Source organism: Psittacula echo (assembly GCF_963264785.1).
Source record: "Psittacula echo genome assembly, chromosome: 3".
NCBI lineage: Eukaryota > Metazoa > Chordata > Aves > Psittaciformes > Psittacidae > Psittacula > Psittacula echo.
In genome coordinates this window covers 30,405,392-30,430,057 of record NC_137736.1, presented here as the reverse complement: position 1 = coordinate 30,430,057, position 24,666 = coordinate 30,405,392, and the positions used below count along the sequence as shown (strand labels likewise).

General features: G+C 41.7%; 1 protein-coding gene across 3 annotated transcripts in view; it reads right to left on the bottom strand.

Moving 5' to 3' along the window:
* Window positions 1-8,763: 8,763 nt before the first annotated feature.
* ITSN1 (intersectin 1) overlaps window positions 8,764-24,666 on the bottom strand; it is a gene marked incomplete at its 3' end in the record, with an annotated part of 109,631 nt that continues 93,728 nt past the window's right edge. For 2 of the 3 annotated variants that reach the window (XM_080614392.1, XM_080614391.1), the window contains 11 exons: window positions 20,135-20,256; window positions 19,140-19,246; window positions 17,602-17,785; window positions 17,047-17,145; window positions 16,036-16,203; window positions 14,167-14,379; window positions 13,516-13,637; window positions 10,587-10,669; window positions 10,405-10,488; window positions 9,873-10,046; window positions 8,764-8,912 (listed from right to left, as the gene is read on the bottom strand). In XM_080614392.1, the coding sequence (XP_080470518.1) occupies window positions 8,764-8,912; window positions 9,873-10,046; window positions 10,405-10,488; window positions 10,587-10,669; window positions 13,516-13,637; window positions 14,167-14,379; window positions 16,036-16,203; window positions 17,047-17,145; window positions 17,602-17,785; window positions 19,140-19,246; window positions 20,135-20,256 (1,505 nt within the window). Of the gene's footprint in view, window positions 8,913-9,872; window positions 10,047-10,404; window positions 10,489-10,586; window positions 10,670-13,515; window positions 13,638-14,166; window positions 14,440-16,035; window positions 16,204-17,046; window positions 17,146-17,601; window positions 17,786-19,139; window positions 19,247-20,134; window positions 20,257-24,666 lie in introns of all 3 variants that reach the window. The other variant, XM_080614390.1, reaches the window with a different exon arrangement.

The window sequence follows — 24,666 nt, the reverse complement described above, 5'->3', positions numbered from 1 at the left end:
TAACACAGCTTGAAAATGCCACTTGCCGTGAATGCAGATGGTCATTGCTCAGAAGGAAATGGAGAGTACCAGTGTAGGAGCTGATAAATGGGGTCACTGCTGCTGTGAGGTTCTGCCGGTCACCAGAGAAAACTTTTGCTCAGGATATTGTCAGGGCAGTGGAGCAGCAGTCCTGCTGTACGTGATCATTTCAGTGGCATTGGAGCCTGTTCACCAGCCACATTTAATTTTGTTGTTGTTGTTGTTGTTAGAGAATTTTTGATCAAAACAAGTATCCCTGTAGGGAAGGGACTGTTTAGCCCTGGGCTTTCGCTGGAAATGCATTCCCCAGAAGGCCAGCCTGGGGTTGCTGGCCATACATCCTGCTTGGAGGGGTAAAGGCCACCCGTGGCTTCTGGGCTGGGAATGGGAAGGTCCAAGGCAGAATGGAGTGCTGGTTCTGGAGGTGGGGGGAATGGCAAGGCAGGCTTGTGCTGGGAAAGGTGAGGGAATGCTGAAGCTCCACAGGTCAGTGACAAAGGTGGAGGATGAGAGGCAGGGCAGAGGGGCAGGTGAAGTGGGCCACAGGGCAGTGGAAGGCCCAAAGTTGTCTCTAGCACCCTGTTTTCCATTCCTGGTGCTGTTCTGTAGCAGCAGTGGTATGCTTCGAGCTGTACTTGCAATGCAGTTTTCCAGAGCTCAGTACCATGCAGCAAAGAGTCTGGCTCTGGCCTGGATAAAGCAGCCCCAAACAGCTGATGAGCTTCCTGACCTGTCCCGCCTCACCTACTGCTGCTGCACCTGTGATGTGCCAACTGGGCTTTGGCTACAGCACTGTCCTGTTGTGCCAACCCAGCCCCAAAACTGCTGTGAAAAAAAGGACATTTTCAAGGTGCAGGTGTGGCAGGTGCTGAGCTAGACACAGGCACCCACTGCTTAACAGGATACTGAGGGTATTGCCCTCAGGGCATCTGGCTAAATCCAGCAATTATTAACAAAAGTTAGGGGGGAGATAGTGTGGGACTTCCTATGTTCTCAGCAGCAGAGCCACAAGCATAAGAATTGCTGCTGGCATGCCTGGCCACAGAGCAGGGCCTCTGTAAAGTGCTGATACCACAAAGTAATGGCACCTGGCCTGTAATTGTTTTGGGGGGTTTGGGGTGGCTAGCTTTTCAATTGCTATTTTTTAGTAATTTATTTTTGCTGTCTCACTACAGATTTGGTCAATTCTCACCTTCCAAATCTGAAAGAAAATGCAAACAATGCATTACAGAGATGAAAAGTGGCACGTGTGGGATGACATTAAGTGCTGTAGTTTCCCTGAAATAATAACTATTACTTTGCTTATACCTGTGTAGTCCCTTTGTCAAAAATACTCACCTGAAGATCTCCTTCACGTGTCTGACCCCGTATCACTGTTCTTCAGTGCCTCTTAAGAACGTAACAGCACACAGTTAAACTTGAAAAGAAAAAGGGATTTATTCTTGCATAATTTCACTCACACAACTACAGTCTCATCCGAGCCAAACAAAATTGCACAGCCTAAAACCTCATTGGCAGTTTTCACCTTGGTGTCTGCAGTCTCGGAAGCAGCACAATTCCTTAAGCAGGTGAGCACATTTTAAGAGCTTTTGCTTAAGAGGACCGTGTCTGATAATAGAATTATTTAACTAAGTGTGGCTGAGGAAACGTGACATTCACAGCAATCAAAGTGCAGTTGGAACTGTCTTGCTAGAAACAGTGCTGTCTGATTCATAATTATTCATTACACCTATTACAAATGCTTTGAAAACCAAAAGAAGACAACTTCACAGTATGAATGTTTTACTGTAGTAAAACGTGACAGAAATGAACAATACAAATTAATTCCATTTTCTCTGAGGGAAAAAAAACAAAGAAGTACCTTTTTCTCCTGTTTGGCCAGATCTTATCTTATAATGTCTGTGTGATTTTTAGGATCACATGAATGCTACAGACCCCAGGCCTGGTTACTCCAAAAGCAACCCATCATCCCCAGGGTGAGCATGGTGGTGCAAACCTAGGATAGCCTGAAAGATGTGGTGAGATAGAAAGGAAGGACTGAGAGCAGGAGCAGTGAGTTGGCCAAGCACCAGGACCAGCACTATGGTCCCACACACAACCTTCCCTCTTCCTCCTGGCACAAGCAGGTTACACCATGGGGCCACTGCCATGGAGCAGCCACCACAGCTGGGAGGGATTTACCTTCCAATCCACCACCCAATGGACACCCACCCACGGGGCAGAGATCCCACTGCTCACCAAGCTCTTACTTTTTAGCTCTGCCCCTATTTCTCCCCTTTGTCCCCTACTCCCCTGCCTGCCAGCCCTCTCCTTCCACACGTGCTCCCTGGAGTGGTCAGGAGCTGCTGCCTGCAGGTCTGACATGGGGCTTGGAGAAAGCACCAGCTCCCTTCACTTGCACAACACTTGAACATCCCAGAACCAGCTGCTAAATCCAGGGTTAGTGACACTTTGCAGGTTTATAAGCAGCACAAGGAATTCATCTACGGTTGCAGCAGAGCCTTTGACAACTATATCAAGCAACTAGGCTAGTTTAACATATTCTTACTGCAGTTCTTCATCCTCTTAAATTAGGTCCTAAATATATCCTACTATGTACAGAAAAATAATTTCCCGAGGACAGCCCCTATTTTAAAATATTTAAATGAACAAACAAAACTGGGTTCCTATAAACTCTTTTCTGTTAGATTTACTCAATATTTGACAACGACAACATAGCTGTGTTTTTATAGTATATATACAAATAATCACATATATATATATAAGCATGTACTTAACTATAGATACATCAATATGCATGTAGGGTAAGAGTGCTGGGGCCAAACAAACACCAGGATACACGTGGTATGTACATATAAAGCACGCCCCTCAAAGCTAAGGTGATATAACCTGATTCCCAGCTTTTTCTGTGTTTCAAGCGTTCCAAATGCTGGACTTGAATACACTGAAGTATCACAGTGGCAAGCAGAGCAGCATGAAACATGATACTGCTGTTGTAGTAGAAGTTCGGACTTGTCACATCTTAGTTTTGAAAATGTATTTAATAATATTACAAAAACTGCATTATCCACAATGTCCCCCCCAGCCCTACTCACATGTAACAAAAAGGGATTTATTTCTTTTCAAAGGGTAAAAAAATCATAAAATGAACATTTAAAAAGTCCCCTCATAAAAACTCATGTTGAGAAAATACACAACAATCAAGTGCATCTAGAAAAGAGTTCAGTAATTTATCAGCTATTTGGCTTAGTGTCAGCTCAGTGACGTGCTCTGCCTTTCAAGGTGCCCAAGGCAACTCACCGGCGGCATGCAACCTCTCAGGGCTTTGTAGTCTGGCTTTCTACCAGCACCATACTTGTCAAGGTACTCAGTATTTCCGAGGCCGAGGTCAGCCTTAGTGGCTTTTTATTTTACAGCGCTTCCCAATGTGTCACGATCTGTAAGTATAAGAATTCTGATTTGCCCAGTAAATACAGTTCAGGTGAGTTTAGTGGCTAAAAACACTTTCAGAAAAATAAGGAAGAAAACAGCTGTGAAGACTACGAACTACTTATGCATTTTACCTTGACCTTGACATTTTCTTTATGCTCTATTGCAGTTTTCCAACCCTTACAGTGCTTGAATCAAGTTCATAATGTAGATTCTACTTTATCCAAGCCTTCTGAATTCCTCCATGCATCCCCACCAAAGCATGTCGGCACTCGGCTGTCTTTATGTTGCCTTTGCACTAAACTGGGGCATGAATTAAAGTTAAGCGTCTGCTGAAGTGCTTGTTGAACCAGGGGCTGCACCAGAGATGGCAGCTACCAGATGAGCTGTGAGGGAGAAGCCTGGAAAGGAGTCCCTAAAACAGCACTGTTCCACACAGCTGAGCTCTGAGTTGAGGTTTAAGAGAAGGAAAGAGTGATGCTTTGCAAAGGACTTAATTAATTACAGGACAGAAGCACCAGTTTACTCACAAGACATACACAGAAGACAAACCCAGAGGGAATGCAGCAGAGCAGGGCAGTGAGATGAGGTGAGATGTGTTTTCCAGTCACCCACTGTGCTCACTCATGCAACACAGCTGGTGTTTGGCCTGGAGATAGGTGACAGCAGGTGGAGAAAATCATGTCTGGAGGGGACCTGGGTGATCTCAAACATGAGCCTCAACCTTAATGGCAATGAACCAGAGGCTATGGGCTCAGCTCACAGCCTGGCACAGCAGGGAAGGACAGCAGGGGTGTGTGCTCAGGCGGCAGGCTGGACCATGGGAAAGGGGGCAGCTGAAGCTGCCATGAACAAAATGACTTCCAGCTGCACCTGTGGAAGATGAACTCAGGTGGTTTTCGTGAGAGGCATCTCTTAAAGGGCTGCCTCCTGGCCACAGGGTGAAAAAAAAGCTGTCAAGGGGGATCAACAAGATCTGGTTGATTCTTAGAGCAATCACAGCAGTGATGGTGATGATACAAGTGAAAGGACAGACATCTGCCCTGCTGATGTATAATGGTATTGCTGGCAACTACCTCATACGACTGTATGCTGCAAGTCCTTTGAGAGACAGAAAACTGGCACATTGATGGTGGTGCAGCTGGCTGCCCTGTATGGAAAGGGCATGGACCCATGCGCCTCTGGATGGTTCCTGAGAGCTGCCTAGGTGGCACCAGGAAAGGAAAGAGCCAGACAGCAATGTTAACAAGTGTATGAAGTCCTTGTAAAAGCATCTCGAAACAACAGAGTGCCAAAGCACTTCAGACCTATACCTCAAAAAGGAATTCCTGGAAAGAGGTGTACAAGGGTGCTACAAACACCAAAAAGCTCTACTTGTACAAGAAAGTGCATCCAAACTCCTGCATAAATACAGAGCTCCACTAAATCCAGTGTGGCTCTCCCAAGCTGAGGACAAATGCAGAGTTTGTTATTAAACACTGTTGTTACATTATGGATGTTTGGGATCCTGGATAATTGAAGTTCTGCTGTCAGACTGTGGATCTCATCCTAAACCACCTACCCCACCCCACCCCCAAAAAAGAAAAAACAACCAGGAAGAAAACGCGACTCTTTCCTCTTTCTGCAGTATCCTGTCCTGTCCACAGCCGCAGCATTGACATCCTGCCTGTTCCCAGCCACCAGCATTTTTCACAAGTCATTTGAATAATTTCTAAAAGCGGTGTTGTTCCCTTCCAGTTTCTGACCCATTGACTCAGTCCTATTACATGACTTAAAACCAGGGAAGCACTAAGGAGAAACACTATTCTCCTTGTTAAAATTAATGAACCTAAGGGAATAAACCAGGTTTACAAGCTCTGTGTTGTAGGGAGGATGCTTTTCTACATGAATCTGCTCTTTTAACCCAAAATGCGACCCAAGCATTTGCTGCGCTTCGATTTTGTTGCTACAGTTATTCTGCATTATATTAGGAAAAGTTTCCACACATCTTGATGGGGCTGGAGAAGGGACCTGTGAGCTGAGGTGTGCTATTTTAGGAAGATATTCAGAGATATCGATAGCCAGCATCTGAAAAACAGCGTCTACACATAGGTATTAAATACTGTTAGCACTGACTAGCAGAGTTCAGCCTGGCTGCCAGCATGTGGCATTCATAAGAGGATGGCTCAGCCTTCATACGTTGTGGTAATGCCAGCTGGCTTTCTAAAGACAGGAAGAGATACCTGACTTCCTAGGTACTGCTGTGTGCCTCTCCCTTCCTCAATAGAGGTGGCATTTAAACAAGCCTGTGAGAAACTGCAGTTTGCTCTATGAAAACACTAGGAGGAATACAGTGAGTCTCTTTTCTCTTTCAGTAAAGAGCATGAAGTCCTTTAAAGCAGTAAGTCCTGGATGAGCAGTAGGTCTATGCAGCTATGGTGGATAGAAAAGCAGAAAGCTGTAGCCCACACGGCCATGAAGTTAATGCAAAGCAATGTGCAAGACTATAGCATACCTGAACAGGGAAAACCAGGCTGGAGTCAATGGGTTTCTAAGAACTTTTGGCTAACACTAATGAAAAGTTGTTCCATCTGGGAAGCCAGCAGTGCCAATATGCTACAGAGCTCTGAGGGCGAGCAACAAGAAAACAGAGACATCCTGATGTACAGTTGGCTGGCCCTAAGGGCATATATACATTCTGTCCTCGATGCAGAGGGATTAGGACAAGTTTTCTCTAGGATTAGACCCATTATGAGGGATTCATTAAATATTGGTGAGCCAAACTCCAGCCTTTCATCGTCATCCTATCTGCGTAACTCCTTCTGACATTAACGGGAGTTAAACATTCCTGTCCATTGAGGGTCAGAGGGAAATCACAAGTGATGGTGCTTGGGAAGGTGCTCACTTCCGTTACAGTTCCCCAAAATGATGCAATTGTACGTGCCCATGACAACAGTTGCAATCAGAGGAGCCCTTGCAGCTAAGGGTTCCCCACTTCCAGCACCAGTTGTGTCTCAGGGGCCGGTGCAGCTCCTTGAGGCTCCCTTTGAAAACATGGCCAGGATTTCTGTGTTGCACACACTGTCTTTTTTTCTCCTGCTAAGTCTATTTAGTTGTTACTGTAATTCATGCTGGTGAAATGAGACCATAAAAACATGATGCTACTTTTTATAACACTGAAATGAACGTTCACCGTATTTACAGCTACTGAGTAAAATTAGGACAGCGATAAAAGGTTAGACAATGACATTTAATGTTACTCCATTAATAGATTTTTATCACTCTTTTTTATCCTACCACAACAATGTGTATTTTCATATACATTATATTTAATAAAATGTATTGATATGGAATTAGGAAAGCATGGGTTTAGTACTATTTACATATTTTAATTGAAACCATTTTCTTAACAACATTGAAAAATAGAAACTTAAAGTTCTCTTAATTGTGTTTTCAGCCAGTTAGTGGTAAACAAACACATGCCTAGGAAGTTACACTCCCTCTAAAATGTGGTCAGTTGAAAGTTTCCAACTAAAGTGTGTATCTCTGTTTTGTTTCAAAAAATACATAAGTATGTCTGTCATTTCTGATACAAAATTCTACACTATCTTCAATAAATAAATAATAAAGCGATTCTGATAAGTATGAAATGTAAACTTTGTTGTCCCTCCAACATACTCAGGGTTTTTTTCCCATTGCTTGAAACATTACAGTGGTCTTTTAGGAAATTATAATACACAGACACTTCCCAGCACAGTTTACACTTACTATCATACTGCATCTACCTATCCGTTATGAATATATCCTGATTTCCTAATGGAAATCAGTAAGACTTGTAGTGCTAGAGAACACTGCCTATACAGGAAAGGTGAAACCAGTACTGAAAGGACATGCAAGGAACACCAAAACCTAACAACAGGCTCCACGAGAACATTCACATGCTAATGAAACAGGCTGACACCTCCCATTGGGAAAGAAAGTCCTTACAAAAATACCAGTGTATGCATGATAGGTCATGAACAAAATGAATCCAAGGAGAACAAAGAGGAATAGACAAATTTTACTCTTAGGAGTCTATTCTCTCTCGAGTCCAGACTCAGCAAAGCACTTACGCATGTGCTTCAGGGAAACAAGACGTAAGTGCAAGCTTAAAGCTGGGTGCTTTGCCAAACAGGGAGAGTTTGCTGGATGTGGGCCTATGTGTGTGTATTTGTAGAGTTAAATGGATATCTAAGCCCTGGCATTCCCCCATATGACAAGGCTTTCACTTGGGGTCATCCACTCTGCACCATCGCAAGCACTCTGTTTCTGGTTGCATCCAGTATCGCTTCCACCAACTCTATGATCACACTGGCTTCCCACAAACACCTTTGTGAGCTACAGAATGCTGCTGCCCTGAATCTAGTGACACTATGTCAAACACAAGCATGGTCCAATTTAACAACTGGTCACCACTAATTGCTTTGCAAACTAGACTCTGTGGGGTAGAAATTAGGTTCCAGAGCTAGAGCTGTGATTTTTTGAATTCCCCCACTGCAGGTGACAGATCATCCATCTGCAGTCACGCAGTCCAGCAGCAGCAGGAAAGGAGCATTGAAGTGGTATAGCACAACATACAACTCTACATTTAATGCTTCACTTACTGTTCATTTACAGTCCTATAGAAAACAGCAACTTCCAAAGGTACCAAGTGGGTGGACTTTTCTGGACTGCAATTCACCTCTGTGCAGAAGGCCTGTACATAATTTATTTTCAGGGGCATTGTGCATCATGAAGTGGTATGTTAATAGAATCGTCTCTGTTTATAGATATAGACTATTTATTTTCTAAGTCTTTTCAGTACCATCATGAAGATCTCCAAAGATCTTTTTACTGCGTAACTGCTCCTTCCACTCGCATTACATTTACACGCCACTTTGCTGAGCAATAGACACAGAATTCCTTAAGGGGGAAAACCCTGCAGAAAGCCTCTAAAACATACCAACATTGCCTTCTTCATATAAATTAAAGAGTAGGGTAACCGGAGCAAGCACAGCAACCTATGTGGTTTGCCAGCCTTTCAGACTGGAGCACAACAAACATCTAAGTTATTTCATAAACCCTAACATCAAGTTCCTCATAGAGAAATTGAGGGAGGTCTCCTCACTAAACTGGGATTCATTTCTCAGTGAGAATTATCAAGGCACAAAGATGCTCCTGTTTGCTTTGATAACCCTCTTACGCGTGAAGGGCAAGCAGTAGTTTCATACCACACCAGTAAGGGTTTTGTGACAGCTTCTGCAGACACCTATTGCAGTGAACTCAGGCTGAAAGAAAACATTGGTCCTTTTCCTTCTAAGGCTCATCGAACAATTGCAGGTCTAGTCGGACGACTATTTCTCCTGTTGGAACTTCATGTAGAAGGAGACACTTTGTAACTGGTCCCTTTGAACCCTGATCCTTCTTAATGTCTGCCACACGGATCTCTGTTCTGCCCAAAAAGTCTGAAATGCAAAAAGACAGCATGCTCAGAAGTGACACGACTGGTTTATGCTGCAATAAAATGCTAATTTGTAGAAGGAGCTAAGCTTCCATCTACACACAACAAGAGGAGAAAACAAGTATTCAGTCCAACTATATCTCTTGCAGTTGAAGGCAGCCAAAGGCTGCCAACTGGCAGCAAAATGGATTTTATCTAGACTGTATTAGACAGCAGCAGCATTAGAAGTAAATGGCCTCATAATCAGAAAAATCCACTATGTAACTGACAGCTGCCTCAATTCAGTAGCTTATTTGCTTTATGGTATGTTAGAGAGAAGGCCAAAGGTTGCTGCACATTCAAACGGAGTGTGAAGCCCTCTGGAGGTGATAGAGCCAAGAGGTGCATCACACTAGCAACAAGGTCAATGGGCCAACTGGCTCTGGCCACGTGAATGACAGTCCTATCCAAATACCTCTGGAGAGATTATGAATCCAAATGCACTCTTCAATGCTCCATATATGTATCCCAGGTTATGAAATACGAATGGGTTAGGAATCCTGGATTCATTTCTGCCACTGTTATTGCATATTACGGTTACTTGAAGACATTTCTCTTCCTCCTGCATAAACCCATCCTTTTGCAAACAGCATCCGGAGCTTTTTGAAGACTTAGCAGAACTGCAAACCATACTTTAGTTGTTGTCAAGTTGCACAAGAAAGGAATCCTCCCCAAAAAAGAACACCAGAGAAAGCTTGATTCTTTCTGTGTTGATACTAGCATGACTCCACTCAGGAGGGAGCAAGGGTAGTAGGCTTTCAGTATGCAGAGGCGTTCAATACTGGGGCTGGAACTAGATGACCTTTAAAGGTCCCTTCCAACCCAAACCATTCTCTGATTCTGTGATTTACCTCACCAGGCATGTGTCTTTTTAGAATGGGAGAACTGAAAAATGCCCTTAGAAGGACAGCAGCTCCTTACGTACCATCTGGGGAGAACTGGTCCCTCTCGAACACCGTAATGCAGAGCACATCCTGCTCAAGGTCTTTGATAAAGAACTGGCAGTTGGAGTTCCACTTGGGGTTGAGGGTGTCCTGTATCGTCTTGGTAATGTGGCACTGAGAGCCCATCGTCACCTCACAGTATGGGTTACTCTTACCTGGGGAGATGGAAAGAAACAGAAGAGAATAATCAGGTTTCTAGGTTTGTGATCTTCTTCCTAAATACTCTTTTACACCTATAGCCAACAAGCAAGGGAAAGATTGTGGCCTCACGGGACCTTGTGGCTTATGGTCTCTTATGTGGTGGAAACTAAGTTTATCTGAAACAAATGCTTAATTCAGGAAAACTGCATGACTATTACTGAACTGCACAAAATCACTTGTGCATATTTTAAGCTCATTAAAATTGCTTCATTAAACAAAACCATGTTTTGGACAGAACTTCCTTCAAAGTTAGTCTGACGTATAGGAATGTCTTCTTCATAGAGCATATTATGAAAAACCCAAAGCACTTACCATGGGACCGACAAGGTTTTAGTTCAATGCCTTCAACGATATTCACCATCAACCTCCCAATGCCTGTTGCTCTTTGTGAGCGAACTGTGGTGAAACAGAAGAGGTGAGAGAAATTATTTAGTGTATTTTCCTGCCTGTGGACTTTTCCACAAAAGATGTGACCCCCTCATCCCATGCTGTACCTAAGTAGGCCTTTTCCCTCTTCTTCTTTTCAGTCTCTATGTAAAGTTCTGAAGCAGCTTTGATCTTCTGAACCCAGGCAGTCCTGCAGAAGGAAAGGGAAAAAAAGCTGTAAAATACCATTTCCGTTTTTCATCCCTGGAGCACAGCAGACAAAATTAAAGGTGTCTCTCCTTCCTGACCAAGGCTTTGACCTTCCTGACCAAGGCATAGAACCATCACAGGTTCTATCACATTGAAGCTGTCTGCCTGATAGAGATCTTATTGGAATTTATAGCTCCTGCAGAAATTTAACCATCCCAAACTAGCAGATCCCACCATACAAAGAAACCTCAAGAGAATCACAAACAGGAGGGACTTGGTGAGAAACAAAAGGTATAGATAATAGGTTTGGTTTCACCAACCCTTTTTCTTTATTGCAATAAACTAATGTCTTGAAGCCAGTAGGTCATAGAATCATAGAACACTTAGGGTTGGAAAGGACTTTAAGATCACCCAGTTCCAACCCCCCTGCCATGGGCAGGGACACCTCACACTAGACCATGTCACCCAAGGCTCTGTCCAACCTGGCTTTGAACACTGCCAGGGATGGAGCATTCACAGCTTCCCAGGGCAGCCCATTCCAGTGCCTCACCACGCTTACAGTAAAGAACTGCCTCGTTTTATCTACACTGAACTTCCCCTGTTTAAGTTTGAACCCGTTACCCCTTGTCCTATCACTACAGTCCCTAATGAATAGCTCCTCCCCAGCATCCCTATAGCCCCCCTTCAGATCCTGGAAGGCTGCTATGAGGTCTCCACGCAGCCTTCTCTTCTCCAGGCTGAACAGCCCCAACTTTCTCAGCCTGTCTTCATACAGGAGGTGCTCCAGTCCCCTGATCATCCTCGTGGCCCTCCTCTGGACTTGTTCCAACAGTTCCATGTCCTTTTTCTGTTGAGGACACCAGAACTGCACACAATACTCCAAGTGAGGTCTCATAAGAGCAAGATACAGGAAGTATCGAGGGTAGCAAGCCTGTGCATCTTGCTGAAGTTCCTCCAGCTAAGGTAGGATGAATACCGTGCAGAGTTTAGATGTTTCCAAATGCTGCTGTGAGTGCTCTGACACAGAACTGATACAAGCTATGTTGCAGAGGTGGCCACATTTCTTAATCCCTGAGGTTTCATAGCAAAATCCTTCTGAGCCATGGGATACATCATGAGTACACAGATGATGAATGATCATGCTTCCCTACAGGCCTTTCTGAGAAATAATTTCATACTTAAGAAACTGAGTAGAAAGACTGTCAGAGAAAAAGCATGGAAGAAGGGACCTAAGGGTTTAGAAGAATTGCTGTGACATACAAGGGAGCCTCAAATTTGAGTCAAGGAAAAACGAGAGAATCTAGGAAGCTGTGGATCCATTTCTGATCCCAAAATGAAGAGCTGCTGCTCTGCAGGGTATTGTAGCTACTTACACTGATCTGAATTTGAGTCTGATCACTTACCTGTATTCTGCCCAGAGAGCTGTTCAAGAAAACAAAATACTTAAGGACAATTCTGTCTTCCAGCTCAGCTCTAAATGGTAAATGGCAGCTTCAGAAGTATACCAAGCTTTTGATCACAAAGGTCTTTTAAGATAAATGGGCAAATCAATCACTCATTGATGCTAATGTTCTTTTCCCATTGCTCTTAGTTAAAAGCAAGTGAATAATGAAAACCTGGAGGTATTTCACCTAAAATGCTGCATTTATTAGAAATTCTGGTATAAAAGAAAGTCAAAAGCGCATAAAAGAAAGTCAAAGGCTGCATCCCTTCTAAGTAAAAGCATCTAACAAGATCGCTCAAATTCAGGTAGCAGTTCCCGTGGGCTCTCTCTGTAGTGAACAGAGAGGCAGACACCTCCAGAGGGCGTTCAATATGTGAAGATCTGGCTCCTTCCACTGATGGTTTAGTGTAGGGTGCCTAAGCATCTCCCTCAAGTTCCTCCTGCTAGGCAGGATGAATGCAGTGCAGAGTTTAGATGTTTCTGACTACTGCTACAAGTGTTCTGATGCAAAACAGATGGTTATTGCTATAGTCTGATTTGTGGAACAGAGCCTAAGTTGAAAAGGCTGTGTCAATTTTCATCACCAAGGGTCCAACAATGATGCTTGTTCATTCTGTGCCATAGAGGGACAGACAATATACCACAGGACAAATGTTACCCATAAAAGTACCACCCTTGGCAAGAAAAACCATGTATATAAATAATGATGAATAACACTGTCAGGCAGGCGAGGAGCAAAGATGTTTTATACATTTTTAGGCATCAGAATTTTTAGGGGCCATACCTCTGCAAACTGGCATAACACAATGTCTATACCATGGGAAAAGGTTATGCTGCTCTTCCAGCTTTCATTTTTTAACAAAAGTTATCTTTCAAGACCTTACATTTGTGTAGAGAAACCTTTTCAGTATAAACCAGTGTAGTCACTCTCCATAAGCTTCCCATAGATAAAAATCACCAGCTGAGGTTTTGAGGTTGCCATTCCTTTGATTGTTTCAGTCTGAACTGAATTGAGATTAGTTCAGTAGGGTTTTGCTTCAAGTTCTAATTCTCTATCCCACTGAACATACAGCCATACAAACGCTTGCTCAGGCACAAACAAATGTTAACAGAAGAAGATAGGATTGCATCTTTTGGCTTCCTTATGCTAACATAAAATGTTGTGAAATATGGCCTATATATCAGCCCCCCCAGCCATTTCACCATTGGTCTCATTGGAATTCAGGAAGCATCATTTTTTCTCCCTCCTTTTCATATATTGAATACCACTGTATTCTCAAGCAAAAGGAATTCTCCAGCCTTGTAAGATAAACTGCTTGGAGACTGCTATGCATGTGTACACCACATACATTTGCACCAGACTTTTCAAATTCAGTACTAATATGGCCTATCCAAGTACTTACCTTTCATTAATGCTTTCAGCCCGGAGGGTATAGACTCTATCAATGTGGGAGATATGGAAGATGGGTTCATCTCCAGAAGGGTCTGTGGGTAATTTCACTAGTACCTCATTTAGAAAAATGGGCTGTAAAACATTAGGCAAAGCTAGAGTTCTACTGCATAATATCTGAACAGATGCATTAAACATAGAGCAATTTACAACAGATTTATCTTGTGACTGCAGTATCTTTCCCCTTCTTCCTGCCTCCTATCTTTATTCAGATATGTCACTTTTAAAAGTTTTCTTATTACTGAAGATATAGGTGCCTCCAGAGTCTGGGAACACTTCTCCCGAAATAAGCAAGCAGCCTCATGAAGCATAGCAATCTCTCCCACAGAGAGCAGCAAACACTACTCTCCCCATTACCCTCTGGGACACATGACCTTTTGCAGAAAAGGTTGTTTTAGCAAAACTTCACAAGCATTTACTCTTGTCTCACGAAAGCAAACAACCAGCTTTCTTTTTTTGTCCCTGGAATCCCCAGCAAATGCCAAAGCTTTCATGCCTCTCTATATAAAAGTTATTGCCCACACACCCAGTATGGGAGCTGCTGCCTGCTATCCACACTGTTAGCGTGTGACCATCTTTGTCACCATTAAAGAGTGGTACTTACAGTTTTGTACATTTTGTACTGCAGATTGGACTTGGGGCTGAAGACCTTGTCTGTGCCAGAAGAGCCAAGAGGTTTTATGATCTGAGTCAGGAGGAGGAAATCGTTGAACAGAAAGCCATACAGTTCCTTGTTACTCTTGGCTTTATAGAGTTTCCCACTGTGCAGAAACTTGCGTGGTCCCAAGCAGTTTGTAACAGAATTAAATACGAGTTGCTGCGAAAAGTAGAAGAAGAACAACAACGCACTGTATAAAGTAAAACAATCGAGGTTCCCCTGAAAGAGATCAAATATAATTTTGAGTCCTGACATTGGTTTCAGTTTGTGTCACAGGGATGATGAGCAATGTCTCTGCCTTGCGCATGATAAGCGGTGCAAGTCATAGAAAGGCTACATGAAAATTAACTTTAAGGCAGCCCACCAGTTGCACAGGGCATGGCCTGGACAGTCAGAGAGAAGCCAAAAGCATTTGTGCCTCCTTTCAAGTTTCTCTGCCACACGCATGCATCTCTGTGAGTGGAACCAAGCTGATGATGACCTGTCCTGGATTAGCAGTAGTTATGCAAATGGTCTCTCCAGATGCCGAGCTTCCTTATAAAGGCCTGGATTTCTGAATTGTGTTTTATTTTCACCCATTAAAACATACCAAAGGAGTTCCAGATAGCCTGTCTCTGTGTAACCGTGATACCCGGAGTTACAGGACAGCTGCTAACCACTGGCGGTAACTGGCAGTATTTGAGACTTATCTGGAGGTTTTCACCAGACGAGCCAAGGTTTGCCCTTTCCTAAAGTGTCATTTTGAGGTTTATTTTCACTAGGTGATGGCACAGTTCTTTCCTGTACCAGTTCCTTTCCTTTCCATCCTAGCCGGCCGGGCAGCTAGATGTGGATTTACAGATTAGAATCATCTCAGACAGAAAACCAGGGGAAGGCTGGATTGCTCCTTGCCACAGACTCAAGGCTGCTGCTACTGACATAATGTGTCAGCAAGCAGTCAGCTGGTGTTTCAGGTAGTATTTTTAGTGTTCTAGGGCCAGACATGATGTACAGGAGATAAAAGCAGCCATTTTCCTCCAGGCAGTAGTAGTAAGACAGCTGAATGTGCTTTGACCCTTTTGACATTGTGATAAGTATTTTTCCCCTTGAACAGATTTCATAAGCTGAAATGTAATTTTTTCAAGACAATAAGTTTACCAGACCTTTTTTTTTTTTATTATCTTCTAGAACTGCAAACAACTCAATGCATACTTTGAAAATCAAGCTGTGACCAGTCTGCCTCTATTACCTTCACCAATAACAGGGAGACCATCAAAATACCCTCCCACCCTTTCGCAGGACATACGGACACAATGTTTTATTGTAGTTTCATTATAGAAACTTAGCTTGTTACCTTAAAAAATAATACGTAATGGGAGGCAGTGATTCTCTCTGTGAAGTCTTGAGAGAGACTTGTTCAGCATTCTTGAGTTTTCAAAATGTATACAAAGTTTTATCACAAAAAATATTTCCTGTGATGAGTTTTAAAGCCCTCCAGAATGGTCAGGATAAGATACAGCAGTACAATAACCACTGTATTACTAAGAGCTATGAAGCCAGAAAGTTGTGGTGGAACGTTGCAGCGTTAAACCTGGTACTAGTCCAGAGCCGGGCAACAAAAGCAGCATTTATCACGTAGAAGGCAATAACACAAGCAGCAAAAATGATCACGTGCAGGAGCAAACGAAAGATGAAAACAAAGGACTGAAAATTATTTGACTTGATTAATTACACTGTTTGTCCCCTGATGCAGTGCCGTAAGTGAGCCATGGTTTCTTCCCGACTGGTGGAGAAGTGCACCCACATGTGCATTACTCTAGACAGCACTTTGTTTACCTCTGACAGGCCTTCACACTGAACATGAGCCTGGATCCACTCCAGCCTGTCTGAATTTTCCTTCTCCCGCACGCCTTCATTTACTTGAGAACATAACTCTTCTGCTTTCTCAAGAGCATGCTTCAAGTGACTGTGGTCAGGATGGTTTTCCGGAGTGTTTTCTATTATCTAGAGATAAATAAAATGCATTAGCCTTTTCTGGTATCTGCAGTTAAAATGTATTCATATTGCCAGCCCTGTACTTCTGGTTTATTTCATTATTTTCCTCAGAGCCAGCCAGTATGTTCCAAATTTCATTTCCTCCTTGGCAAATATGAAAAATAGGAGACAAACTCACAGTCTGTTTGTGAACAGCTTAAATGACTGCCTGCCTGCGGAGCCTTTGCACCAGAACACTGATCATTCTTCTGACATAAGTATACAAATTCCAGCCATATACAGGATTATATCCATGACTGTTTAAGGAAATGCTTAAATGCCAATATCCAATTTATATCTCTTCTCTGCAAAAGTCTTGGGCCAGGTGCAGTAGCATTATTTGGGATGGTGTTAGGCAACAAATTAAAGTTAGGAAAGGGTTGTAAGTTATCCAGCAATATAAGCTGTGCAGGAAGGTAACTTGCAATAATTTGGCACTCAGGCTTGCACACTGAATGCCATTTACCAGACTATGGGGAGGGAATAACACTGTGGAAAAAGGCAAAGATGAACATAAGATCGATCCATTACTTCTGTTATTTAAATTTTTAAGTTTTCATTCAGCATTTACTGCCTTCTGGTTATTTGTGTGCAAGTTTCACCTCTTTCTAATGGAAGTATCAAGTAATTTCACTGAAGCCAAATGAGTTACCTCATTTCTGCTAGTATGATCAAATATAAAAGTATAGCTCACATTCCCTAACACATTAGATGTCTAACAGCGACAAATACTGACATAAGTAGAGAAACTACCCTGTAATTCAGCTATGAGCAAAGCAGCATCAAAAACATCATCTTCGCAAAAGAACGTACATTTTTAATTATTAGTGGGTATCTTGTTACCCGTTGCATAGGCTTTAGTAGAAAACTTGATAGTGGCATTCCTTTACAGCGAGGATCCATTGCTAACCTCTGAAACATTAGAGAGGTAAAATGTTGTTAGTCAGTTTGTTTAAAACCCTGCAAAATGAGCTCCTCCAAGAAAGGAAAAGCTAAGGCAACAAATGAACACCACGCCTCAGCTAAATCTGTTCTTAGATCACAGTGGCAGTGAAGTGGAATTTCTTGTGTTTTTTACAACATTATTTTTCAACTGCCTTGTCTGTAAAAGAAAAGATCTTCTTCTTCCTGTCCCAGCACTTTACAGCAAAACCATTATTAAGTGAAGTATTTTATGGCTCTATAGTTGTTTAAAAAAATGTATTCCTTCAACAACAAAAATGTATTTCTTCAATAAGTGCTTAAGGCTGAAGACTCTTCATTCTATCCCAACATGGAGCACCATCTGAGACTATGCTTTGCAAATTAATAAAATGATGAGCTAAATTTACAGTGTACAAAATTAATGGTGATTGCTTTGTCTCTTACTTTAACAAACTCCTTGAACTCAGGGACTTCATCTGTCTTCTGCTGGATGAGTGCTGCCCCATTGAGCTGGCAGCTACAGAACCGAATGTATGGCTGCATGTGTGGCAGCTGAGCTGTCAGTATGTCACCGATCATTTTCACTGGCATCTTCTCTCCAGACATCTTCTTACGCACACGCAAAGCCCTAAACATTAAAATGTGGTGTGTTTTATAAGTAGACCTCTAAAGAATGATTCCTCATCTATGAAATAAATGGTTTGATTCTTATTCATTACTGATACATAGAAACCCCTAAATAATAAAATAGATCAGCCTCAAGATTTATTACACATTTTAAGAATACAATAATCAAGATTGCACCTTCAGCCCACATTTTTCCCACTTGTGGTAACCAAGCTGTTATTTAAGTTAAAGCAATGCCAGATCAGATATGATATTAAAAGAAATGTAATTTCCTTTTGTAGTAGTTTAGAAAGAGAGTAACAGATATGCTCATGAATGAAAAACTTTACCATCACTTTAAGCTCAAAACTACTTATAGTTTTCAGCCTGGTTTCCTAAGGAAAGATTAATTGTCATTGAGCTACCTGCATTTATCCTACCACTGCCATAATTTTTCAACTTGTGGGCCATCTTCAGATACATTTTGCAAAAAAGTAGAAACTTACAGCTGTAAAATCCCTATAAGTTTAATGAAAATTAGCTTCTCAGTAGGAAAAAAGGAACTTTATTAATCCTCTTGCTTATGAAAACACAGGTTTAACCCAATCCTCACCCAGTTTCTCTGTCAATGACTCGATGAGCAACCTGCATGCATGTGCCTTTAAAGAAGGCACAGCATTTAGTGTGTCTTGATGAAGCAGTAGGGATTGGTAAGAAGTATGTGAGTGAGTAGGAAGGAATTGAATCCATCAGAGGCCACAGAGAATGAAGGGAGAAGTAAGGGCACTTGCACTGCCTGGAGTTTCATGGTAGAAAGCTGGGGTTGCAGTAGTTGGGAGAATTTGGAAGGAAGGGTGCAGGGTACATTGGACATAAATCCTTATGAAACCAGGCTTTGTTGGCACCTCTCCTCACAAAACAGCTCATTCAGGTGCTACAATAACTAAAGGAACACACCAGATAACTCAGAATAAGGGACGCAAAGATTGTTGTGCCTTATTCTGCATTCATGGATGACAGAACTGGAAATGGGTATGGATCTGACAGAGGAAGTAAAAGTCTATGACAGGACTGTAGGTAGCCTTTGAGGCACTACTCTTGAGGAGAGGTTGATCTTGCTTTCTGGAGCACATGTACATCAAAAGCAAAGTAAGTGCAAATATTTACTCAGCAAAGAACTGCTGGATTTTTCTCAACAACAACAGTAAGCATCATAGAAATGTTGCTAATATTTTGCTTTTTCCAAGAAGAAATAACACATGGCCCTTTTTGGTTGCTACTTGCTTAAGTGGCAAATATTTTCATGTAGCTAAAGGAGAAGCGGGGGGAGAGGCCCATGATTTTGTTATTGCTAAGTATGGAGGAAAAATACTTACTTCAGTAGTTTTATATTGCACATAATCAGCTCCTTCCAATTAACAAAAATCATAGCAACTTCTTTTTCTGTTAGCAGCTCGGATTCCATTAGTGGTTTCTGGAAGATCTATAGATTCAGAAAATGAAAGCAATTTAGAGAGTATATGGTAAGTATTATCAAAGTGACTATGACTGATGACTCATTTCATTAGTCTGGAGGTGAAAAAACTTCACATCAGAGTAGCACTTGACACTCAGTGGAACAGACTTCCAACATACAGTGTGTCCTGGTGATCCATAATATTCCCTGATACTAGGTGTGTCTGTGAGCAAAGTATGGCTTTAAAAGAGAATACCCTGAATTTATGTTGATGGTGTTAATTATGACCTGGATAATCTGTATAAAATTGGGAATTTTAGTCAGAGGTCTCTGCAAAATATCTCAGGCAGAATTACAACTGAAAACACATTTTACTTGGCACTCCTTTATGGCAGTTCTGATTTATCTCATAATATCTCAGATTTCCATATCTTGACCTCTTTTTCAAAAAAGGGCTTTCCCTCTCTGTCAAAAGAATTGTCTAAGTCAGCTGCTATACTGATTCCCTTTTTTCCACATGAGATGCTCCTTGTAACATTTAAAGAAAATCACAGTAAGTGGTAACTTATTGAGGGCCACTGTGAATGTGGTCTAAGAACTTATACTTGAGAAATATACATTCAAAATCAGGAGCAAAAAGGGTTTACTAGAGTGATACTTTGAACATCAGTGTTTTGGTGATGGTAACACAAAAGCTTAACATTAGTTGTGCCCACACCCATACACATGCGTATACATCTATATATAGAGAGAGATATATAGAGATATATAGAGAGATATGAAAATATAATACATATCATCCCTGGGAAGTCAAACGCAGCAGTGATATGAAACAAGTTTGCACAGTGAAATTATTCATTTACTTTAAAAGACGAGTGATTAAAACCTGCTCCTAAAGCTGCTGTGCTATCTTACCTCTGTGACCAACTGTAGATCATTTACATAGTTCTCTTCCGTGACAATGAGCTCATGGATGTACCCCTGCCTTTTTCTTTCAGTAGGTGTCAACATATCCAGAAGATGCAAGTCTGCACACCCTGGAAAACACAAAAATATCCTAGATCTTACTCACAGTTGCTTGCAAATTGATTCAGATCTGTAGTGGTTCAAGTAACACTTAATGAAAAGTAACTACTGCCTGTCTTGTTCACTTAATCATTCATAAGTAACAGCACAATGCTAACAATGCTTCAACTCTTAAGTGACTCAAAACATAGTACTTAACGCATTATTATTATTATTATTGTTATTAAATCAAAGCCATTTGTAAGTGCTAACTTTTCTCTGGTGACGAAGCTTAAAATTCCCCTTACCACTACCTGCCCATTTCCAACCTGACTCTGAAGTTCACTGTACCCTTTAGTTGTGTTGTTCAACTGGAGCCACACTGTAAAACAAATCCCCAAATGGATGGCAGTTAATAAAGAAGGGGGCAAAGCCTTCATCTGGTTTTACTGCCAAAGAAAATTTAGAGATCTCCTAAAAGGGAACAGAATTAGGAAACAGTGCTATAGTGACCCAAACAGGCCCTTTGGAATTATATATAAGCCCTTGGCTTATTGATACTCTAATTTCAAGGTTCACCTTTACCCTTCCAGTCAAAGTAAGCATCCTAATCAAGAAGGTACTGCAGAGCTCATCCACTTCTTCATGCTTCAATTAAAAATTGCTTCTAAATATTTGAAGGACTTTAGCAGAAACACATGAAGTTCAATGACATCACTCCAAGAATTTCACCCATTTATAGGCCAAGCCAAAGGGGTTGACTGTTGTTCTCTATCTTTAAAAACATGGCAAGAGTTTGTAACTAAGAACTCATCTTCCATCAGAGTTACCCTTTATTTTTTGCAAACCACCTGCCTGGTGTTTATCCTGTGTAGATGCTCGAGTTTCTGTATAAATTCTAGAATCACAGATTTTATCTTCTGTTCTGAATTAGACAGAATATTTAATTAACTTTTTTCTCTAAGACAGTATTTTTCAGCTGACCTTAATTAAATTCCTCTGAAACTGGCAAGCAGAACGTTTTCTTTCAGTTTTATTTTTTAGAGTATTTTTATTATTTTTCTGCAGTAAAATGCATTTCAAAAAGCAACAGTGATTTGAAACAGGTTGAAAATATTTTGCTTTAAAATGCACTGTTTACAAGTATTTCTATGCAATCAAAATTCTTCAGTTCAGTTCTTTCCCCCACCCCTCAGTAAAGCATGGGCAAGTGAAAGCCAACTATATATTGGGCTGCATCAAAAGAAGCATGACCAGCAGGTTGAAGGAGGCGATCCTGCCCCTCTACTCTGCTCTTATGAGACCTCACTTGGAGTATTGTGTGCAGTTCTGGTGTCCTCAACAGAAAAAGGACATGGAACTGTTGGAACAAGTCCAGAAGAGGGCCACGAGGATGATCAGGGGGCTCAAGCACCTCCTGTATGAAGACAGGCTGAGAAAGTTGGGGCTGTTCAGCCTGGAGAAGAGAAGGCTGCGTGGAGACCTCATAGCAGCCTTCCAGTATCTGAAGGAGACCTACAAGGATGCTGGGGAGGGACTCTTCATTAGGGACTGTAGCGACAGGACAAGGGGTAATGGGTTAAAACTTAAACAGGGGAAGTTTAGATTGGTTATAAGGAAGAAGTTCTTTACTGTGAGGGTGGTGACGCACTGGCACAGGTTGCCCAGGGAAGCTGTGAATGCTTCATCTATGGAAGTGGTCAAGGCCAGGCTGAATGGGGCTTTGGTCTAATGGAAGGTCTCCCTTGGGCAGGGAGGCTGGAAGTAGATGTTCTAATGTTCTTTCCAACCCTGACCATTCTGTGATTCTAAGATTCTGTAAATTCAGTATATTCCCCATTTAAACAAACTTTCCTTATGGAAGAAGTTCTGACTGAAAAATATTCAAGGGGACTTTCACTTCAGGGGGTTTAAAATGGCCAAGGCTTCTTTTTACATTGTTCAGCAGCATCAACAATGACACCATCTGATAGGAATGTTTTTAGATCAGATGCTTGCATACGCTTTCACAAAGTGAACTACTACTGCTCTTAATCATATCACACCCCGGAGAACTCTTTCAGTTCTTTGTCTACAAAGTTAATATTTAGATAGTATTTACTCCATTTTTAGTTTCCTGAATGTAACTTAGGAAGTGGACCACCACAATGCCACTAGCAGATCCACCTGCATTACCAGTAAGCTTTTCATGGAATGCCTTTAACTGCTGATTCAACCAAACTGTGCTCCTGAAAAGGTAATGAGAAATTTGACTGAAGAATTTAAAAGGAAAAAAAGTCAATACAGGTAGTCAAGGTAGTCCCTCTATGACTAAGAGGCTGAGAACAGGTCAGGTTGGAAGCCTAAGCATATTGATAATGCTCCGTGGTGGTACAGTACTTTAGAAGATGCAACTGAAACGTGAAATAAAAAGTAGGTTTTCAGAATTATCAACTTTATGCCAAAACAATCAAAGCACTGGGCATATTTCCAAAGCCAAAAGTTTCATTTCTGTTTAATAAATGGCTGTTTTCAGAGCGTTTTCTTAGTTATCATGTAAATCAGAAGTCTAATAAGCAGAACTATTTCTCCCCATGCACTGTCAGCTTCATTAAACTGAACAAAGTGTTTAATTATTTTTCTCCAGAGACCGGGGAAGTTTCTATTCAAAGATGCTGATGACCTTGGTTTGAAGTGTGGTTTCCAACCATCAGCCTTTTAGAGGACGCATTTAACATTTTGAATCATAATATAACTTAGCAGCTAGCTTGACAGCCAGCCAGCTGGGATGTAAATGGGCTACTCTGAACTTCAACAAATGGTCTACATTAGAACACAAAATATTTGGGAAAATAGCCTGTTTCTATCGGAGCAGAACATGCAGGAAACACTTTTCATATTAGGGATTTTCTTCATGAGGTGCACAAGAACAAAGACTTTTCCTTGTCTTTGTATTAAAAACACCAAAGAAGAACTGTGTTCCTTTCCAAGAGCAGATGTCAGGCCTCTAGCTAGTTTTTCATGGATGCCAAAGTACCATGCAGAGTACTTTTATGAACATCTAGATTCCGCTTGCAGCTGTAATAATATCATTCATGAATACAAATCACTAAAAGAGACCCCTGCTAGGGTCTAGAAATCACCCTTGATATCAGACATTTCCAGCAACAGATGGGAAAGCTCTGCTATGGTTAGGTATGGGACCTTACCTCAGTGTAGAATTGGTTAATGTTTCTAATTTAAAGCACACAGATAGACCCTCATGCATACAGCCATTCAGGTACTTAAAATCATGCGCTGGCATTTGTCTTTTCAGTTACTGAGTGCCCCATTCTTTCATTTCTCTCCTGCTCTGAGAAAGCAGAGCACTGAACCACCAGGAAAGTGCCAAATGAATCCTTAGCTACAAGCTGGTAAACTCGGAAAAGAAATGGAGAAATTACAATAGCTAACTTGGAATATTCACAGTACTGTGAATACCCAATTTTCTGCCCTTTGATTGAGTAACCACTACGACCTTGAGCAGAGGCATTTGCACACTCACCAGACTGGCTACTCTGGATTTATGGAACCAACATACAAATGATGTAGCTAGAAATCTGTGCTTTAACCTCCTACCACCATAGGACCTGTAGGATTAAGGGATTCTAGAAATGAAAAAATAATCATTCTAAAAGGAAACATGTTGTTCCTTTTCCTTATGAAGTCAGCCTGAAAATATGGGTCTTATAAGCTAAGCACTAAGCTTGAAAGCCACGTGCAAGAGATGCTGCTGCTGTGGCACTTGCTGATTTATGATATGGGCACAACTTCTAATTTAAACTAATTTGGGGAGATTTTTTTAAAACAATTTAACAGCCAAATTTCTTCGTAAACCTCGTGCTGGCCCAGCCCATAATGACAAGATCACAGTAGACAGGAATTTATTCTATTGTAGGGAACCAGAAGCAGTAAAATATTGTGTCACAGTTATCCTTCAAATCCTAAAGCAGAGTGGAATAGCACACCATGATAGCATTCCCTCACTGTCAAATTACAGCATTTCATTATTCAGTCTTCTTATCAACTAGCCTCAGGTACAACCACCAATTTCCCATAAATATCTTGTGGGATGGACCCTCAACTGAGAGACCGTCTCAAGCTTCTGCTGAGGACAGCAGAGTCTGGTGATCAGAGCTCTCCATCTGAAGCTTCTGTATTGCAAAATCCCATTTCACAGCTAATTTCAACAATTTCAGCAAGTTTAGAATTTCTCAAGTGAGTATGTCCAGTAAGTCCATTTATTGTTAGAGCAGAAGGTTACCCTCTGGATGGACGCAGGATCTAGAAACAAGAACCAAGTCTGGAAACTTGCAAAATATTAAGCATTACTTTGTTTTTGCCAACACCAGTCACACCAGCACGTATGCCTCCTCCTGTTCATACCAGTCAGCTATTACCAGGTGGAGGGATTGCCACTGCCA